At 51.3% G+C, this 21,639-nt stretch overlaps 1 protein-coding gene and 1 pseudogene across 1 annotated transcript in view; both read right to left on the reverse strand.

Moving 5' to 3' along the window:
- LOC138657468 (zinc finger protein 585A-like) overlaps positions 1–21,639 on the reverse strand; it is a 268,682-nt pseudogene that overhangs the window by 194,767 nt on the left and 52,276 nt on the right.
- The window catches only part of LOC138657475 (zinc finger protein 271-like), a 93,956-nt gene that overhangs the window by 44,107 nt on the left and 28,210 nt on the right, over positions 1–21,639 (reverse strand). The window contains exon 6 of the mRNA XM_069745269.1: positions 21,298–21,299. Within this exon, the coding sequence (XP_069601370.1) occupies positions 21,298–21,299 (2 nt within the window). The remainder of the gene's footprint in view (positions 1–21,297; positions 21,300–21,639) is intronic.

Here is a 21,639-nt window from a genome sequence, read left to right on the forward strand (position 1 = left end):
TCTATAAATTAGACCTACACACAAAGGAGGGTGTTCACAGATTGAGGGCAGCCAAGCTGATGTGATCCATTCCAAATTCGCCACCCCAGGGAGCAGAAAGCAGACTACAAAGTTAGACATTTCAGTAACTTTTCTCCCGTTTATTTATATAACTGTTTTGCATATTTGTATGTCACTTTTATTACCTTATTTTTATACCATTTTTATTGTAAGCATTGTACCTTTTCTATTAAAGAATAAAACTTTAATAAGTTGAACCTCGTATGTTCTAAAGAATCCATAGCCTTAAATTGTGTGAGCCTTATGATTGACAGACAGTAGTAGTAATATTTCCGGGACTCATCGCCGCTGTGTTCGGTGAGTGGTGGCAGCGTGTATGAGCGGGTGTGTGGCATGGGCTGGTGTGTGATTATGCTCCCATTACAGCATAGAACAGAGGTTGAATGCTGAACTAAGAGAGGGGAGATAGATTAACCCTCGCAGGCGCAACCCCAAGTCGAGTGCTGAGAAAGGGGTATGTGACACCGGTCATCACCCAGAATCCTCCAGTGCTGTCCTGTATAATGTCCCAGCAGTCACCTCTCCGATCATCACCCTGAATCCTCCAGTGCTGTACAATGTCCTAGCAGTCACCTCTCCGCTCCTAACCCGGAATTCTCAGGTGCCGTCCTGTGTAATGTCCCAGCAGTCACCTCTCCGGTCATCACCCAGAATCCTCCTGAGCTGTCCTGTATAATGTCCCAGCAGTCACCTCTTCGCTCATCACCCAGAATCCTTCAGTGCCATCCTGTATAATGTCCCAGCAGTCTCCTCTCCGATGATCACCCAGAATCCTCCAGTGCCGTCCTGTATAATGTCCCAGCAGTCACCTCTCCGGTCATCACCCAGAATCCTCCAGTCCTGTATAATGTCAAAGCAGTCACCTCTCCGGTCATCACCCAGAATCCTCCAGTGCCATCCTGTATTATGTCCCAGCAGTCACCTCTCCGGTCATCACCCAGAATCCTCCAGTGTCATCCTGTATAATGTACACAGGAGGCTGTGTAATGTCCCAGCAGTCACCTCTCCGGTCATCACCCAGAATCCTCCAGTGTCATCCTGTATAATGTCCCAGCAGTCACCACTCCGCTCATCACCCAGATTCCTCCAGTGCCCTCCTGTGTAATGTCCCAGCAGTCACCTCTCCGGTCATCACCCAGAATCCTCCAGTGCCATCCTGTATTATGTCCCAGCAGTCACCTCTCCGGTCATCACCCAGAATCCTCCAGTGTCATCCTGTATAATGTACACAGGAGGCTGTGTAATGTCCCAGCAGTCACCTCTCCGGTCATCAACCAGAATCCCCCAGTGTCGTCCTGTATAATGTCCCAGCAGTCACCTCTCCGCTCATCACCCAGAATCCTCCAGTGCTGTATAATGTCCCAGCAGTCACCTCTCCGGTCATCAACCAGAATCCCCCAGTGTCGTCCTGTATAATGTCCCAGCAGTCACCTCTCCGCTCATCACCCAGAATCCTCCAGTGCTGTCCTGTATAATGTCCCAGCAATCACCTCTCCGGTCATCAACCAGAATCCTCCAGTGTCATCCTGTATAATGTCCCAGCAGTCTCCTCTCCGCTCATCACCCAGAATTCTCCAGTGCCATCCTGTATAATGTCCCAGCAGTCACCTCTCCGGTCATCACCCAGAATCCTCCAGTGTCATCCTGTATAATGTCCCAGCAGTCACCTCTCCGCTCATCACCCAGAATCCTCCAGTGTCGTCCTGTATAATGTCCCAGCAGTCTCCTCTCCGCTCATCACCCAGAATTCTCCAGTGCCATCCTGTATAATGTCCCAGCAGTCACCTCTCCGGTCATCACCCAGAATCCTCCAGTGTCATCCTGTATAATGTCCCAGCAGTCATCTCTCCGCTCATCACCCAGAATCCTCCAGTGCTGTATAAAGTCCCAGCAGTCACCTCTCTGCTCTTCACCCAGAATCCTCCATTGCCGTCCTGTATAATATCCCAGCAGTCACCTCTCCGCTCATCACCCAGAATCCTCCAGTGCCGTCCTGTATAATGTCCCAGCAGTCACCTCTCCGGTCATCACCCAGAATCCTCCAGTGTCCTCCTGTATAATGTCCCAGCAGTCACCTCTCCGCTCATCACCCAGAATCCTCTAGTGCCCTCCTGTATAATGTCCCAGCAGTCTCCTCTCCGCTCATCACCCAGAATTCTCCAGTGCTGTATAAAGTCCCAGCAGTCACCTCTCCGCTCATCACCCAGAATCCTCCAGTGCTGTATAACGTCCCAGCAGTCACCTCTCCGCTCATCACCCAGAATCCTCCAGTGCTGTATAATGTCCCAGCAGTCACCTCTCCGCTCATCACCCAGAATCCTCCAGTCCTGTATTATGTCCCAGCAGTCACCTCTCCACTCATCACCCAGAATCCTCCAGTCCTGTATAATGTCCCAGCAGTCACCTCTCCGCTCATCACCCAGAATCCTCCAGTCCTGTATAATGTCCCAGCAGTCTCCTCTCCGCTCATCACCCAGAATCCTCCAGTGATGTATAATGTCCCAGCAGTCACCTCTCCGCTCATCACCCAGAATCCTCCAGTCCTGTATTATGTCCCAGCAGTCACCTCTCCACTCATCACCCAGAATCCTCCAGTCCTGTATAATGTCCCAGCAGTCACCTCTCCGCTCATCACCCAGAATCCTCCAGTCCTGTATAATGTCCCAGCAGTCTCCTCTCCGCTCATCACCCAGAATCCTCCAGTGCTGTATAATGTCCCAGCAGTCACCTCTCCACTCATCACCCAGAATCCTCCAGTGCTGTATAATGTCCCAGCAGTCACCTCTCCGCTCATCACCCAGAATTCTCCAGTGCTGTATAAAGTCCCAGCAGTCACCTCTCTGCTCATCACCCAGAATCCTCCATTGCTGTCCTTTATAACGTCTCGTGAGATGAGGCAGAGACGCTGCCCGTCCCCAACACTGAGGAGCCACTGTCACATGAATACTCTTATTGGGAACAGCCGCAGCACACACAGGGATAGCTTTATCCAAACCAAATTTCCATAACATAGTCATCTTTCCGCTCATCACCCAGAATCCTCCAGTGCTGTGTAATGTACCAGCAGTCACCTCTCCGCTCATCACCCAGAATCCCCCAGTGCTGTATAATGTCCCAGCAGTCACCTCTCCGCTCTGTTACGAGTCGAATTCCCACCCCTGCACAGGGGGAATCTCGAACCATGTCTGCAGCGGTCTCCCATTCTGCATCAGCCGCAGTGGAACCTGCTCAGCAGAGACGTCGGTCCCAGCGTCTCACTCAGTCTGATACTGTGCAAAGGGTTACTGCTGCCTTTCTAGGCTCTGCTATTGTACCCTGCACTGGTCTGCGGCAAGCCGGCTTTTCTGGGACGAAGTCCTGCTTTGCACACAATGAGCATGCCCACAGGAGGACCTCTCATTGGAGGTCGGCGGTCACACGCTCAGGCCCTGTAGCAGCTCCCAGTGGTCCTCCAGGAAGGTCCTGTTGAGCTGCAACTATAAAATGTTCGCATGGCCGCACGGCCATGCGCTAGTGTCAATTTATGTATGAGATCAGCGCCAGTGTGGTCATGTTTGTGTGTGTATTCAGGGACCCGGCTGAAATAAGCCCCTAGAATGCTGGCACCTCCGGCGAGGAGTTTCATGTGAGTGGATTCAGGGCTGGCGTATAGCCATTAGAATTCCGGCTCCACCAAAGAGGAGCGGCATGTTTGCTATTGACTGCATGACCACTATCGGCTCTACTAAGTAGCTGTGTTCCTCTGTGAGCTTAACAGGGCACAGCGTTCTCTTTGCTAACAGACTCTGTGAAGTAACAGAGTTAGTTTATACCGCCATATTGTGCCGCCTTTACTAGCAGCAGGTTCTTTCCTGCACGGTGGACCCCGGGTTGCGAACGCACCTTCTGATATATATATTCTATTGCGTTCCGCCAACCCTAACTGTACACTAGCGCCAGGGTCTGGCTAGTAATGGCGGATGAACAGCGATTGCAGGGGTACATTCAGCTGCTGGAGGGCAGGTTGGTGGCTCTCGAGCGTGCAAATTTGGCGGTGGATGTTACCGCAATAGTTGTTCAGGCTGCTAGAGTGGCTGCAGCAACTTTACCCACTGCCACCTCTGTTCCGACCTTATCTCACCTCCCGCTGCCTGAAAAATATTCTGGTGACAGTAAATCCTGTAGGGGTTTCTTGAGCCAGTGCGGTACACACCTCGAGCTCCTGGCTGCACGTTTTCCCACAGAGCGGGCAAAGGTGGGATTCATAATCTCTTTTCTGTCGGACAGAGCTTTGGAGTGGGCTACGCCGCTGTGGGAGCGCAACGATCATGTGGTGCAGAGTGTTTCTCGGTTTCTGGGCACTCTGAAACAGGTCTTTTTGGGACCTCGAGTCACCCATGATACGGCGCTCCAACTGCTGGCATTGACTCAGGGTTCGATCATGGTCAGCCATTTTGCCGTCCACTTCCGGACATTAGCGTCTGAGCTGGAGTGGTCTGGCTGACCATGTGAAGGACTCTTTGGCCACTAGGGAGATTCCCGCCACACTGGAGGAGCTCATAGCTATATCAACTCGCATCAACCTTCATTTTCACTAGCGAAGGTTGGAGCGAGCCCAGTGTAGGCAGAGGTTTCGGCTGGCTCCCACCTTCGCCAAACCTTTAGAATCTCTGGTCCAGGCGCCCAAGTCACATGAGGCCATGGAAGTGTCATGAGCGGGATCCAAGTCCCGGTCCGCTCGTGCACTTAAGGTCTGTCATGTTTGCCGGCAGTCAGGACATCTTGCCTCCAAGTGTCCTCAGCGGTCGGGGGAACGTCAGCGTCTAGTGGCAGTTGGAGGAGGTACACTAGACACGGCGACGTTTACCTCTAAGTTGTCCTTCAAGGGGACAATTACCATAGGCCCATCCACGCTTATGGTAGAGCTTTGCGTGGACTCTGAGGGTAATTTTATGTCATCCGCTTTCGCCCAGCGACACGCAATACCCCTGGTGATGCTCGCCAAACCAGTAACCGTTCGAGTGGTAAATGGGTCGACACTACCCTCACAGATTACCCTCCAAACCATTCCTTTCATTCTGTGTCTTCATCACATCAGGAGATTATCTCTCTATTAGTCATTCCTGAGGGAATTGATGAGGTCCTGTTGGGGATACCATGGCTACGCTATCATTCTCCTCATATAGAGTGGTCCTCAGGGAGAATTTTGGGATGGAGTAAATCCTGTGAGGGTAGATGTCTGAGGGAGTGCGTTCAGGTTGCTACAACAGAGGTACCCGCAGATCTTTCCTCTCTCCCCAAGCACTATTGGCCCTATGCGGACGTGTTCTCCAAAAGGGCTGCGGAGACCCTTCCGCCTCACCGCCCCTATGACTGTCCTATTGACCTCTTTCCTGGTGCAGAGCCTCCCCGGGGTTGAGTCTATCCGTTATCTATCCCGGAGACTGAGGTAATGTCTCAGTACATTCAAGAGAATCTGGCAAGAGGATTTATTAGGAAGTTAGTTTTACCTTCAGGGGCTGGGTTCTTCTTCATGCACCCCCTGACGAAGGATTTAATCCGAAACGCGCATCGGGGTGCTCTGTGCTTGGAGGGATGAACTTTACCAGGTATAATCCTACTCATTATTTGTTTTCATTTATACTTGATACGACTTTTCTGCAGGACATTGGTCTCTTATAAATTGTTTTTCTTACATTGTGCTGTTTCTTATCATACTCCCCTCATTTTACATTGCTCAATATAGGTCACATTCCCCTAACACTTGTCTCTGGTATATTATACATTTGGGCAGGACATACTACCCAGATACATAGATTTATTATTTATTCCTTCTTATCAGCCTCTAGCCTAAGTTGCTTCAACACCCCTTGATTTATAATACTGTGTTTACATCAGCACATTGTTGTTTTTTCACTAGCTCCACATATATATCATATATATATATATATATATATATATATATATATATATATATATATATATATATATATATACAGTGGGGCAAAAAAGTATTTAGTCAGTCAGCAATAGTGCAAGTTCCACCACTTAAAAAGATGAGAGGCGTCTGTAATTTACATCATAGGTAGACCTCAACTATGGGAGACAAACTGAGAAAAAAAAAATCCAGAAAATCACATTGTCTGTTTTTTTAACATTTTATTTGCATATTATGGTGGAAAATAAGTATTTGGTCAGAAACAAAATTTCATCTCAATACTTTGTAATATATCCTTTGTTGGCAATGACAGAGGTCAAACGTTTTCTGTAAGTCTTCACAAGGTTGCCACACACTGTTGTTGGTATGTTGGCCCATTCCTCCATGCAGATCTCCTCTAGAGCAGTGATGTTTTTGGCTTTTCGCTTGGCAACACGGACTTTCAACTCCCCTCCAAAGTTTTTCTATAGGGTTGAGATCTGGAGACTGGCTAGGCCACTCCAGGACCTTGAAATGCTTCTTACGAAGCCACTCCTTCGTTGCCCTGGCGGTGTGCTTTGGATCATTGTCATGTTGAAAGACCCAGCCACGTTTCATCTTCAATGCCCTTGCTGATGGAAGGAGGTTTGCACTCAAAATCTCACAATACATGGCCCCATTCATTCTTTCATGTACCCGGATCAGTCGTCCTGGCCCCTTTGCAGAGAAACAGCCCCAAAGCATGATGTTTCCACCACCATGCTTTACAGTAGGTATGGTGTTTGATGGATGCAACTCAGTATTCTTTTTCCTCCAAACACGACAAGTTGTGTTTCTACCAAACAGTTCCAGTTTGGTTTCATCAGACCATAGGACATTCTCCCAAAACTCCTCTGGATCATCCAAATGCTCTCTAGCAAACTTCAGACGGGCCCGGACATGTACTGGCTTAAGCAGTGGGACACGTCTGGCACTGCAGGATCTGAGTCCATGGTGGCGTAGTGTGTTACTTATGGTAGGCCTTGTTACATTGGTCCCAGCTCTCTGCAGTTCATTCACTAGGTCCCCCCGCGTGGTTCTGGGATTTTTGCTCACCGTTCTTGTGATCATTCTGACCCCACGGGGTGGGATTTTGTGTGGAGCCCCAGATCGAGGGAGATTATCAGTGGTCTTGTATGTCTTCCATTTTCTAATTATTGCTCCCACTGTTGATTTCTTCACTCCAAGCTGGTTGGCTATTGCAGATTCAGTCTTCCCAGCCTGGTGCAGGGCTACAATTTTGTTTCTGGTGTCCTTTGACAGCTCTTTGGTCTTCACCATAGTGGAGTTTGGAGTCAGACTGTTTGAGGGTGTGCACAGGTGTCTTTTTATACTGATAACAAGTTTAAACAGGTGCCATTACTACAGGTAATGAGTGGAGGAAAGAGGAGACTCTTAAAGAAGAAGTTACAGGTCTGTGAGAGCCAGAAATCCTGATTGTTTGTTTCTGACCAAATACTTATTTTCCACCATAATATGCAAAAAAAATGATAAAAAAAAAACAGACAATGTGATTTTCTGGATTTTTTTTTCTCAGTTTGTCTCCCATAGTTGAGGTCTACCTATGATGTAAATTACAGACGCCTCTCATCTTTTTAAGTGGTGGAACTTGCACTATTGCTGACTGACTAAATACTTTTTTGCCCCACTGTGTGTGTGTGTATATATATATATATATATATATATATATATATATACATTGTTTGACACTCTGCACCTTTGTGTCTTGCATGTTTGCACAATTGTAGTTTTCTTCCACATGGCTATGGACTGATGAGAAGCAGCAATAAATAGCTACATACAATTGTTTATTCCTCTGTGGATATATTGTGCTGTTTATTCCAAGTCTTACACAAGTTGTATATATTATTGTCCGTCCTAATATTCACAATCTATTATGCTTAATTCTTTTATATATTTTTAACTTTTCCAAGTACAGGCACATGCTGTAGTGCCAGCTGTCAAAAATTAAAGGCAATTTTACCTATATATATTTCTTGGCCTTATTTATTATTCTATATTAGCTTCTTGTTATTTTTTCCAATCCCGCTCTGTTTGTTCATTTTACCAAAATACCCTGAGTGGTTTGCCACTCACTTTTTGTGTATCAGTAACCTCTCCGACTCTAATATTTTTATTGTATTTTATTACCTTTAAAATTTGTTTATAGTGGGTTAGTTCTATACGGTGTACATACTTTACTCATCGTGCAGAAGAAGAGTGGAGAACTGCGTCCATGCATAGACAACAGGGGTCTTAACTCCATCACCATTAAGAACAAGTACCCACTACCCCTGATATCCGAGCCCAGCAGTCACCTCTCCGCTCATCACCCAGAATCCTCCAGTCCTGTATAATGTCCCAGCAGTCACCTCTCCGCTCATCACCCAGAATCCTCCAGTCCTGTATAATCTCCCAGCAGTCACCTCTCCGCTCATCACCCAGAATCCTCCAGTCCTGTATAATCTCCCAGCAGTCACCTCTCCGCTCATCACCCAGAATCCTCCAGTCCTGTATAATGTCCCAGCAGTCACCTCTCCGCTCATCACCCAGAATCCTCCAGTCCTGTATAATGTCCCAGCAGTCACCTCTCCGCTCATCACCCAGAATCCTCCAGTCCTGTATAATCTCCCAGCAGTCACCTCTCCGCTCATCACCCAGAATCCTCCAGTCCTGTATAATCTCCCAGCAGTCACCTCTCCGCTCATCACCCAGAATCCTCCAGTGCTGTATAATCTCCCAGCAGTCACCTCTCCGCTCATCACCCAGAATCCTCCAGTGCTGTATAATCTCCCAGCAGTCACCTCTCCGCTCATCACCCAGAATCCTCCAGTCCTGTATAATCTCCCAGCAGTCTCCTCTCCGCTCATCACCCAGAATCCTCCAGTGCTGTATAATGTCCCAGCAGTCACCTCTCCGCTCATCACCCAGAATCCTCCAGTCCTGTATAATGTCCCAGCAGTCACCTCTCTCCTCATCCCCCAGAATCCTCCAGTCCTATATAATGTCCCAGCAGTCACCTCTCCACTCATCACCCAGAATCCTCCAGTGCTGTATAATGTCCCAGCAGTCACCTCTCCGCTCATCACCCAGAATCCTCCAGTCCTGTATAATGTCCCAGCAGTCACCTCTCCGCTCATCACCCAGAATCCTCCAGTGCTGTATAATGTCCCAGCAGTCACCTCTCCGCTCATCACCCAGAATCCTCCAGTCCTGTATAATGTCCCAGCAGTCACCTCTCCGCTCATCACCCAGAATCCTCCAGTCCTATATAATGTCCCAGCAGTCACCTCTCCGCTCATCACCCAGAATCCTCCAGTCCTATATAATGTCCCAGCAGTCACCTCTCCGCTCATCACCCAGAATCCTCCAGTGCTGTATAATGTCCCAGCAGTCACCTCTCCTCTCATCACCCAGAATCCTCCAGTGCTGTATAATGTCCCAGCAGTCACCTCTCCGCTCATCACCCAGAATCCTCCAGTGCTGTATAATGTCCCAGCAGTCACCTCTCCTCTCATCACCCAGAATCCTCCAGTGCTGTATAATGTCCCAGCAGTCACCTCTCCGCTCATCACCCAGAATCCTCCAGTGCTGTATAATCTCCCAGCAGTCACCTCTCCGCTCATCACCCAGAATCCTCCAGTGCTGTATAATGTCCCAGCAGTCACCTCTCCGCTCATCACCCAGAATCCTCCAGTGCTGTATAATGTCCCAGCAGTCACCTCTCCGCTCATCACCCAGAATCCTCCAGTGCTGTATAATGTCCCAGCAGTCACCTCTCCGCTCATCACCCAGAATCCTCCAGTGCTGTATAATGTCCCAGCAGCCACCTCTCCGCTCATCACCCAGAATCCTCCAGTGCTGTATAATGTCCCAGCAGTCACCTCTCCGCTCATCACCCAGAATCCTCCAGTGCTGTATAATGTCCCAGCAGTCACCTCTCCGCTCATCCCCCAGAATCCTCCAGTGCTGTATAATGTCCCAGCAGTCACCTCTCCGCTCATCACCCAGAATCCTCCAGTCCTGTATAATGTCCCAGCAGTCACCTCTCCGCTCATCACCCAGAATCCTCCAGTGCTGTATAATGTCCCAGCAGTCACCTCTCCGCTCATCCCCCAGAATCCTCCAGTGCTGTATAATGTCCCAGCAGTCACCTCTCCGCTCATCACCCAGAATCCTCCAGTGCTGTATAATGTCCCAGCAGTCACCTCTCCGCTCATCACCCAGAATCCTCCAGTCCTGTATAATGTTCCAGCAGTCACCTCTCCGGTCATCACCCAGAATCCTCCAGTGCTGTATAATCTCCCAGCAGTCACCTCTACGCTCATCACCCAGAATCCTCCAGTGCTGTATAATCTCCAAGCAGTCACCTCTCCGCACATCACCCAGAATCCTCCAGTGCTGTATAATGTCCCAGCAGTCACCTCTCCGCTCATCACCCAGAATCCTCCAGTCCTGTATAATGTCCCAGCAGTCACCTCTCCGCTCATCACCCAGAATCCTCCAGTCCTGTATAATGTCCCAGCAGTCACCTCTCCGGTCATCACCCAGAATCCTCCAGTGCTGTATAATGTCCCAGCAGTCACCTCTCCGCTCATCACCCAGAATCCTCCAGTCCTGTATAATGTCCCAGCAGTCACCTCTCCGCTCATCACCCAGAATCCTCCAGTCCTATATAATGTCCCAGCAGTCACCTCTCCGCTCATCACCCAGAATCCTCCAGTGCTGTATAATGTCCCAGCAGTCACCTCCCTGCTCATCACCCAGAATCCTCCAGTCCTATATAATGTCCCAGCAGTCACCTCTCCGCTCATCACCCAGAATCCTCCAGTGCTGTATAATGTCCCAGCAGTCACCTCAACGCTCATCACCCAGAATCCTCCAGTCCTGTATAATGTCCCAGCAGTCACCTCTCCGCTCATCACCCAGAATCCTCCAGTGCTGTATAATGTCCCAGCAGTCACCTCTCCGCTCATCACCCAGAATCCTCCAGTGCTGTATAATGTCCCAGCAGTCACCTCTCTGCTCATCACCCAGAATCCTCCAGTGCTGTATAATGTCCCAGCAGTCACCTCTCTGCTCATCACCCAGAATCCTCCAGTGCTGTATAATGTCCCAGCAGTCACCTCTCCGCTCATCACCCAGAATCCTCCAGTGCTGTATAATGTCCCAGCAGTCACCTCTCTGCTCATCACCCAGAATCCTCCAGTGCTGTATAATGTCCCAGCAGTCTCCTCTCCGCTCATCACCCAGAATCCTCCAGTGCTGTATAATGTCCCAGCAGTCACCTCTCTGCTCATCACCCAGAATCCTCCAGTGCTGTATAATGTCCCAGCAGTCACCTCTCCGCTCATCACCCAGAATCCTCCAGTGCTGTATAATGTCCCAGCAGTCACCTCTTCGCTCATCACCCAGAATCCTCCAGTGCTGTATAATGTCCCAGCAGTCACCTCTCCGCTCATCACCCAGAATCCTCCAGTGCTGTATAATGTCCCAGCAGTCACCTCTCCGCTCATCACCCAGAATCCTCCAGTGCTGTATAATGTCCCAGCAGTCACCTCTCCGCTCATCACCCAGAATCCTCCAGTGCCGTATAATGTCCCAGCAGTCACCTCTCCGCTCATCACCCAGAATCCCCCAGTGCTGTATAATGTCCCAGCAGTCACCTCCGCTAATCACCCAGAATCCTCCAGTGCTGTATAATGTCCCAGCAGTCACCTCTCCGCTCATCACCCAGAATCCTCCAGTCCTGTATAGTGTCCCAGCAGTCACCTCTCCGCTCATCACCCAGAATCCTCCAGTGCCGCCCTATATAATGTCCCAGCAGTCACCTCTCCGCTCATCACCCAGAATCCTCCAGTGCTGTATAATGTCCCAGCAGTCACCTCTCCGCTCATCACCCAGAATCCTCCAGTCCTGTATAATGTCCCAGCAGTCACCTCTCCGCTCATCACCCAGAATCCTCCAGTGCTGTATAATGTCCCAGCAGTCACCTCTCCGCTCATCACCCAGAATCCTCCAGTCCTGTATAGTGTCCCAGCAGTCACCTCTCCGCTCATCACCCAGAATCCTCCAGTCCTGTATAATGTCCCAGCAGTCACCTCTCCGCTCATCACCCAGAATCCTCCAGTGCTGTATAATGTCCCAGCAGTCACCTCTCCGCTCATCACCCAGAATCCTCCAGTGCTGTATAATGTCCCAGCAGTCACCTCTCCGCTCATCACCCAGAATCCTCCAGTGCTGTCCTGTATAATGTCCCAGCAGTCTCCTCTTCGCTCATCACCCAGAATCCTCCAGTCCTGTATAGTGTCCCAGCAGTCACCTCTCCGCTCATCACCCAGAATCCTCCAGTCCTGTATAATGTCCCAGCAGTCACCTCTCCGCTCATCACCCAGAATCCTCCAGTGCTGTATAATGTCCCAGCAGTCACCTCTCCGCTCATCACCCAGAATCCTCCAGTGCTGTATAATGTCCCAGCAGTCACCTCTCCACTCATCACCCAGAATCCTCCAGTCCTGTATAATGTCCCAGCAGTCACCTCTCCGCTCATCACCCAGAATCCTCCAGTGCTGTATAATGTCCCAGCAGTCACCTCTCCGCTCATCACCCAGAATCCTCCAGTGCTGTATAATGTCCCAGCAGTCACCTCTTCGCTCATCACCCAGAATCCTCCAGTCCTGTATAATGTCCCAGCAGTCACCTCTCCGCTCATCACCCAGAATCCTCCAGTGCTGTATAATGTCCCAGCAGTCACCTCTCCGCTCATTACCCAGAATCCTCCAGTCCTGTATAATGTCCCAGCAGTCACCTCTCCGCTCATCACCCAGAATCCTCCAGTCCTGTATAATGTCCCAGCAGTCACCTCTCCGCTCATCACCCAGAATCCTCCAGTGCTGTATAATGTCCCAGCAGTCACCTCTCCACTCATCACCCAGAATCCTCCAGTCCTGTATAATGTCCCAGCAGTCACCTCTCCGCTCATCTCCCGGAATCCTCCAGTCCTGTATAATGTCCCAGCAGTCACCTCTCCACTCATCACCCAGAATCCTCCAGTGCTGTATAATGTCCCAGCAGTCACCTCTCCGCTCATCACCCAGAATCCTCCAGTGCTGTATAATCTCCCAGCAGTCACCTCTCCGCTCATCACCCAGAATCCTCCAGTGCTGTATAATCTCCCAGCAGTCACCTCTCCGCTCATCACCCAGAATCCTCCAGTCCTGTATAATGTCCCAGCAGTCACCTCTCCGCTCATCACCCAGAATCCTCCAGTGCTGTATAATATCCCAGCAGTCACCTCTCCGCTCATCACCCAGAATCCTCCAGTCCTGTATAATGTCCCAGCAGTCACCTCTCCGCTCATCTCCCAGAATCCTCCAGTCCTGTATAATGTCCCAGCAGTCACCTCTCCGCTCATCACCCAGAATCCTCCAGTCCTGTATAATGTCCCAGCAGTCACCTCTCCGCTCATCACCCAGAATCCTCCAGTGCTGTATAATGTCCCAGCAGTCACCTCTCCGCTCATCACCCAGAATCCTCCAGTCCTGTATAATGTCCCAGCAGTCACCTCTCCGCTCATCTCCCAGAATCCTCCAGTCCTGTATAATGTCCCAGCAGTCACCTCTCCGCTCATCACCCAGAATCCTCCAGTCCTGTATAATGTCCCAGCAGTCACCTCTCCGCTCATCACCCAGAATCCTCCAGTGCTGTATAATGTCCCAGCAGTCACCTCTCCGCTCATCACCCAGAATCCTCCAGTCCTGTATAATCTCCCAGCAGTCACCTCTCCGCTCATCACCCAGAATCCTCCAGTGCTGTATAATGTCCCAGCAGTCACCTCTCCGCTCATCTCCCAGAATCCTCCAGTCCTGTATAATGTCCCAGCAGTCACCTCTCCGCTCATCTCCCAGAATCCTCCAGTCCTGTATAATGTCCCAGCAGTCACCTCTCCGCTCATCACCCAGAATCCTCCAGTGCTGTATAATCTCCCAGCAGTCACCTCTCCGCTCATCACCCAGAATCCTCCAGTGCTGTATAATGTCCCAGCAGCCACCTCTCCGCTCATCACCCAGAATCCTCCAGTCCTGTATAATGTCCCAGCAGTCACCTCTCCGCTCATCACCCAGAATCCTCCAGTCCTGTATAATGTCCCAGCAGTCACCTCTCCACTCATCACCCAGAATCCTCCAGTCCTGTATAATGTCCCAGCAGTCACCTCTCCGCTCATCTCCCGGAATCCTCCAGTCCTGTATAATGTCCCAGCAGTCACCTCTCCACTCATCACCCAGAATCCTCCAGTGCTGTATAATGTCCCAGCAGTCACCTCTCCGCTCATCACCCAGAATCCTCCAGTGCTGTATAATCTCCCAGCAGTCACCTCTCCGCTCATCACCCAGAATCCTCCAGTGCTGTATAATCTCCCAGCAGTCACCTCTCCGCTCATCACCCAGAATCCTCCAGTCCTGTATAATGTCCCAGCAGTCACCTCTCCGCTCATCACCCAGAATCCTCCAGTGCTGTATAATATCCCAGCAGTCACCTCTCCGCTCATCACCCAGAATCCTCCAGTCCTGTATAATGTCCCAGCAGTCACCTCTCCGCTCATCTCCCAGAATCCTCCAGTCCTGTATAATGTCCCAGCAGTCACCTCTCCGCTCATCACCCAGAATCCTCCAGTCCTGTATAATGTCCCAGCAGTCACCTCTCCGCTCATCACCCAGAATCCTCCAGTGCTGTATAATGTCCCAGCAGTCACCTCTCCGCTCATCACCCAGAATCCTCCAGTCCTGTATAATGTCCCAGCAGTCACCTCTCCGCTCATCTCCCAGAATCCTCCAGTCCTGTATAATGTCCCAGCAGTCACCTCTCCGCTCATCACCCAGAATCCTCCAGTCCTGTATAATCTCCCAGCAGTCACCTCTCCGCTCATCACCCAGAATCCTCCAGTGCTGTATAATGTCCCAGCAGTCACCTCTCCGCTCATCTCCCAGAATCCTCCAGTCCTGTATAATGTCCCAGCAGTCACCTCTCCGCTCATCTCCCAGAATCCTCCAGTCCTGTATAATGTCCCAGCAGTCACCTCTCCGCTCATCACCCAGAATCCTCCAGTGCTGTATAATCTCCCAGCAGTCACCTCTCCGCTCATCACCCAGAATCCTCCAGTGCTGTATAATGTCCCAGCAGCCACCTCTCCGCTCATCACCCAGAATCCTCCAGTGCTGTATAATGTCCCGTGAGATGAGGAGCAGACGCTGCACACCCCCCATACAATGCTGCCCGTCCCCAACAGTGAGGAGCCGCAGTCACAGGGAGCAGGAGCCTCCACAGGAACAGCTCTGATCTCACCCCACACTCTCCTCTCACAGATTTACCACAAACCCTCCTGTAATCTCACCGGAATGGCGGGAAATCTGCTGCTGGCTGACACCAGAGAACACGAGCTGCACACAACCAGGACGGAGCTGCTGCACTGAGAGCTGAAGGACCTGTGGTGACGTCACCGTCATGTGACCAGTGGGCGGGGCTCAGGAGAGAAGTGTTTGGACTTGTGATGATGTCATGCAGATGTGTTAGGCTATGTTCACACTTTGCGGATTCCACTGCGGATTTTTCCGCAGCAGAATTCCAAAATCCGCAGTGAAAACCCGTTGCGGTTTTTACTGCGGATTTATCGCGGTTTTTACTGCGTTTTCTTCTGCGGATTTTCATCTGCAGTTTTCTATTGGAGCAGGTGAAAATCCGCAGAAAAGAAGTGACATGCTGCGGAATGTAATCCGCAGCATGTGCACTGCGTTTTTTGTTTCCCATAGGTTTACATTGTTCTGTAAACTCATGGGAAACTGCTGCGGATCCGCAGCAAAATCCGCAAAGTGTGAATATAGCCTTAGGTGTCACTGCACAGGGGGAATCTCAAGCCATCTCCGCTGTGGTCTCCCATTCTTCTCCATCCGCAGTGGAGCCTGCTCAGCAGAGACATCGGTCCCAGCGTCTGGCTCAAGCTGATGCTTTACGTCTGATTACTGCTGCTATTCCAGGTTCAGCTATTGTAACCAGCATTAATCAGACGTTCCAGGGACTAAGTCCTGCTTTTTGTCAACTGAGCATGCCCGTGAGACATGGTCACATGCTCAGGTCCTGTAGCTGCCCTGATTGGACCACTGAGAAGTTCCCGGAAGGACGCAGCTATAATAGCTTTGCTTGGCCATGCGCTAGTATAAATCTAAATTCTGTATGTCTGGATGTAATTTGGTGAAAGCTCCTAATTGAGCCCCCTCCCTAGCATTGTTGACTGAGTGTGGGTGATTGGAGCTAACTTGTGCCATCCAGCGCAAGGCACGGAATACAGCGTCCGTCAGAGCGGCGCCGTGCACAAATACTGCGCTTTCCTGGCCCAAGTTTAGGGTGGTTAGTGGCGTCCGCCAGAGCGGTGCTGTACACACCTAGTGCTGTAGATCATTAGTATGGTTTCTGGCATCGCAGTTGCAGCGCTGAATGCTAGAGGGCCTCTAACCTGCATCCTTAGGGCAGAGTCCTGTGACCAAAACACTAGCGTTCACTCTGCAGTATTGCGGCCCTGTGACGTAACAGGGTGCGCCTCTTGTATACCGGGAGAAGTTACCCCACATGTTCACGTTATGCCGCCATATATAGGTGTCACTTCTGCATGGTGGACCCCGGGCTGTGAACGCACCTTATATCCTCTTTAATATTATTTGGTGCGTTCCACCAACCCTAACAACATGTGACCGTGCACCAGATTATGTCACGTGAAGTGGTGGAGCCTCTTTCTGCATTGCACAGCTGATAATGGCGGACTGCTATGTGCTCTGTAACCCACCCCGAGCCTCACAGATGGCTGCTCGCCAGTAACTCCCCCCAAATCCCACAGACAGCCCCCTCACCCAAAAGTGCAAGAAGGCGGTGAACCATAACTAAAGAATAAAATCTGGAAGGGGCACTGTTTATTACATAGGTCTGTGCGTCTATGTGGGGAAAGAGGGGGTCCTGTTTTTTGCATGGGGCTGCTGTTTCATGGCGCTGCCAGGGTAATGTGTGATACCACTTTCATTGGGCTGCATGTGAGGTGTGTGGGGGAGTGTGGTGTCCCCTGTGTGGAGGCTGTATAGGAGGGGCTCCTATGGTGCGTGGGGGAGTGTGGTGTTCTCTGTGAGGGGGCTGTATAGGGAGGGGCTCCTATGGTGCGCAGGGGAGTGTGGTGTTCCCTGTGTGGGGGTTGTATAGGGAGGGGCTCCTATGGTGCGTGGGGGAGTGTGGTGTTCTCTGTGAGGGGGCTGTATAGGGAGGGGCTCCTATGGTGCGCAGGGGAGTGTGGTGTTCCCTGTGTGGGGGTTGTATAGGGAGGGGCTCCTATGGTGCGTGGGGGAGTGTGGTGTTCTCTGTGAGGGGGCTGTATAGGGAGGGGCTCCTATGGTGCGTGGGGGAGTGTGGTGTTCTCTGTGAGGGGGCTGTATAGGGAGGGGCTCCTATGGTGCGTGGGGGAGTGTGGTGTTCTCTGTGAGGGGGCTGTATAGGGAGGGGCTCCTATGGTGCGCTGGGGAGTGTGGTGTTCCCTGTGTGGGGGCTGTATAGGGAGGGGCTCCTATGGTGCATGGGGGAGAGTGGTGTTCCCTGTGTGGGAGCTGTATAGGGAGGGGCTCCTATGGTGCGTGGGGGAGTGTGGTGTTCTCTGTGAGGGGGCTGTATAAGGAGGGGCTCCTATGGTGCGCAGGGGAGTGTGGTGTTCCCTGTGTGGGGGTTGTATAGGGAGGGGCTCCTATGGTGCATGGGGGAGTGTGGTGTTCTCTGTGAGGGGGCTGTATAGGGAGGGGCTCCTATGGTGCGCTGGGGAATGTGGTGTTCCCTGTGTGGGGGCTGTATAGGGAGGGGCTCCTATGGTGCGCTGGGGAGTGTGGTGTTCTCTGTGTGGGGGCTGTATAGGGAGGGGCTCCTATGAATGACAGGACTCTTCCTGCTTGTACATAAAGTTCTTTCTCCCATGAATAGTGGTGAGGACACAGGACTGCAGGGTTACACCCGGCCACCAGAGGGCTCCACATACAGAGCTCTCTCCCCTCCCTGTGCTGCTCAGTTTTAGCCTGGTGTCCATAGATGTCAGTAACCAATTGTATCCAGTCTCTGCATGATTTTTTTTTTCTGTTTTATTGTAACAACCCTGCCGGCATCACTGCATGGCCTCCCATCCCCCACCTGCCTGATACATCAACTTCCTCACTACTCTGGGCAATGCTGTGAGTCCTGTCTGCTGCCGGCTCCATGCGGTGTGCCTCATGTTGGCTGCCTGCTCTGTGCATGTTTCCTGGCTGTGTGCATAGGGAGGTGGCGCTGGCCATTCCTGATTCTTATTGAGCCTGTGTGAGTAGTGGAGCGCCCCCAGACGCAGGGTCGCGGGTTACTCAGTATCGGTCCTCTCTGTCTCGGTGCTGGGGTTGTCACGGTGGCTGGACCCGGTCCGTGACCCTGCTAAGGGGCGTCTAATAAAAGGGGTGATGAAAGTTTGTCAAGGGTTCGTGATGCCACCTGTGGTCTTCGGTCAGGGTGACCGACGCTGCTTGGGGGTCCGCTGGGGTGATGGAATGGCAACTAGATGGTATACCTTCCCACAGGTGAAGTATATCCCCAGGGCTTCCCAGTAGTGTAGGTGGTGATGATGTGAGGCGCAGTTAATAACGAGGACACAGGGTTGCAGTCTCTTTACCTTTTTACTGAAGACTTCGGGATCCGCAATCCAGAGCACTGCTAACTGGGCTGGCTGAGTCCGGCCGGTCCGAAGGCACATCCAGAGTTCCCTTTGCAGGTGGGAATCAGTGCCTACCAACTAGCGCCTGTGTGTTGTAGTCCTTCCCTGCTGAGCATTCGGGATAGTCCTCACAACGTTCGTGTTCGTTCTTTCTCTACTCCGTCCCCCAAGATTATCTGGCTAGGACGCACCCGTATGACGGGAAGGCTCGGAGCTATTCTGGGACCCTAGAGACGCCCCTCTCCAACTTTGCCCCCTATGTCTGCTTAGGTGATGTAAGGTAGACAGCCAACCTATAATCAACTGTAAAAAGAGATATGAATGGCACTGAGAAAAACCGCTCTTAAGGTACCTTCACACATAACAATATCGTTAACGATATCGTTGCTTTTTGTGACGTAGCAACGATATCGTTAAGGAAATCGTTCTGTGTGACAGCGACCAACAATCAGGCCCCTGCTGGGAGATCGTTGGTCGCTGGGGAAAGTCCAGCACTTTATTTTGTCGCTGGATCTCCTGCTGACATCGCTAAATCGGCGTGTGTGACGCCGATTCAGCGATGTCTTCACTGGTAACCAGGGTAAACATCGGGTTACTAAGCGCAGGGCCGCGCTTAGTAACCCGATGTTTACCCTGGTTACCAGCGTAAAAGTAAAAAAAACAAACACTACATACTTACCTACCGCTGTCTGTCCCCGGCGCTCTGCTTCTCTGCACTCCTCCTGCACTGGCTGTGAGCGTCGGTCAGCCGGAAAGCAGAGCGGTGACGTCACCGCTCTGCTTTCCGGCCGCTGTGCTCACAGCCAGTGCAGGAGGAGTGCAGAGAAGCAGAGCGCCGGGGACAGACAGCGGTAGGTAAGTATGTAGTGTTTGTTTTTTTTACTTTTACGCTGGTAACCAGGGTAAACATCGGGTTACTAAGCGCGGCCCTGCGCTTAGTAACCCGATGTTTACCCTGGTTACCCGGGGACCTCGGGATCGTTGGTCGCTGGAGAGCTGTCTGTGTGACAGCTCTCCAGCGACCAAACAGCGACGCTGCAGCGATCGACATCGTTGTCGGTATCGCTGCAGCGTCGCTGAGTGTGAAGGTACCTTTAGTACTCACTGATAAGGGATGAATGTGCTCTGAATCACGGACACATTCCAGAAACCTTCACCTTGCTGGAGGTGCTTGCTATGAAGAAGGTGCATACAGGGTCCAATAAAACAAGAAAAAAGCAGCAACACTCCACTTCTTGGTGAAAAAACAACCTTAGTCCTTTATTGCATAATAAAGATCATGGACAAGGTATTACGGGTAAAACAAGTGCAGGTTATGCAGGCAAATGAAGCAGGACGACGGCCGTTTCACGCAATATGCGCTTCTACGGGTTCAGATGGCATATTGCGTGAAACGGCCGTCGTCCTGCTTCATTTGCCTGCATAACCTGCACTTGTTTTACCCGTAATACCTTGTCCATGATCTTTATTATGCAATAAAGGACTAAGGTTGTTTTCTCACCAAGAAGTGGAGTGTTGCTGCTTTTTTCTTGTTTTATTTGAACCTATAATCAACTGTCCTGCCTCTGTTTGAAGTAATGCTTGGAGTCAGTTACTTCCTCGGCGTTCTGACCACCGGCTACGTGCCTCAGTAGGATGTTGCCGATCTCGGGGCACGACTCCTACTGGATATCTCCTTGTGCTGCGATTTCGTTTCTCACTTCTCCACAATATCCTTCGCTTCGTGTCCTTCCTTAGGATGCCGCCGCAAGGTAGTGCAGGCGCGGCTCCGTGTCATGCCGCTGCTGCTGCCGCCGCCTCTCCCCACTGCAGCTCGCCGGGTGCGCGCGCGTCGCATTCAGCTCTGCGTGTGCGCACATCTGATTCCTCTGTTGGCGCTCTTTCCTGTCCTCTCCGTCATCCTGGAGGACTGTAACCCGGAAGTAGCTCCCACGCTGCTATGTAAACTGCTTCCAGCTGCTTCTCTGTGCCTGATGTTCATTTGTGTTTACAAGTGCTTCTGGTTGCCTGTGGTCTCTGAGCGTTCCTAGGTCTCTGATCTTGGGTCTCCTCCTCTCTTTGCAGTGCCTGCCTGGTTCCTGTGTTCCTCCCGTGTTCCTTCAGTTCCTTTTCCTCTGCGGTATCTGCCCGGCTCCTTTATCCTTTCCTTGCTCCCGTCAGCCTCAGTGTCTCCATATTGTCCTGCCAGCCTCCGTGCCTCCGTAGCGTTCAGATCTTCTCCCTCGTCTCAGTAGTTCCTTTCTGTTCCCTCTGTCCCTTTTTGCCTACAGTGTACCCGTCTATCTCAGTCGATCCTCCAGCTTCCGTGGCAATAGTCCCTCTCGGGCCTGCCCCTAACTCTCCCTGTATAGGGGGCGGTCCACCTGGTCAGCTCGCCCGAGAGGGGTTCGTCGTCACGGTCCTGTGGGTCCACTCTCCCTTTTCCCTGTTTGAATCGACACGCTCAAATAGGACTGCACTCGGGTGACATCCGAGTGCAGCCAGATTCTTACAGCATCACACTCCGTAACGTTCTGTCCTTTCTGCTAGGTACCTGCCAGGAACCCACCCCTGACAGGTCCTCCCTGGAGCTCTCCCAGGCTGCGTTCTGTCCTAACTTCCTATCCAACCCCAGTTTTACCAAAGTTTGAGGAGTGGCCTAATACATAGTGCCTTTTGCTCCCCCTGGTGGCCGGAGTGTGAAGTGTAATGTGTGACTGTGATACCTGGTCAGGTGAACTCCTTTACTGCAATCAGACATAACATCACTCCCCTTAGTGGCAGAGCGACATTACTGCAACGACCAGGACTCTGGGGCGCTGCAAGTAGTGTAGCTTACATATCATTCGTCAAACTTGACAGGTAGGCCCGCCCCTATCAAAGTGTATCAAAAGTGTGTAAGCCCTCCCCT

Source organism: Ranitomeya imitator, chromosome 1, assembly GCF_032444005.1.
Source record: "Ranitomeya imitator isolate aRanImi1 chromosome 1, aRanImi1.pri, whole genome shotgun sequence".
Classification (NCBI taxonomy): Eukaryota; Metazoa; Chordata; class Amphibia; order Anura; family Dendrobatidae; genus Ranitomeya; species Ranitomeya imitator.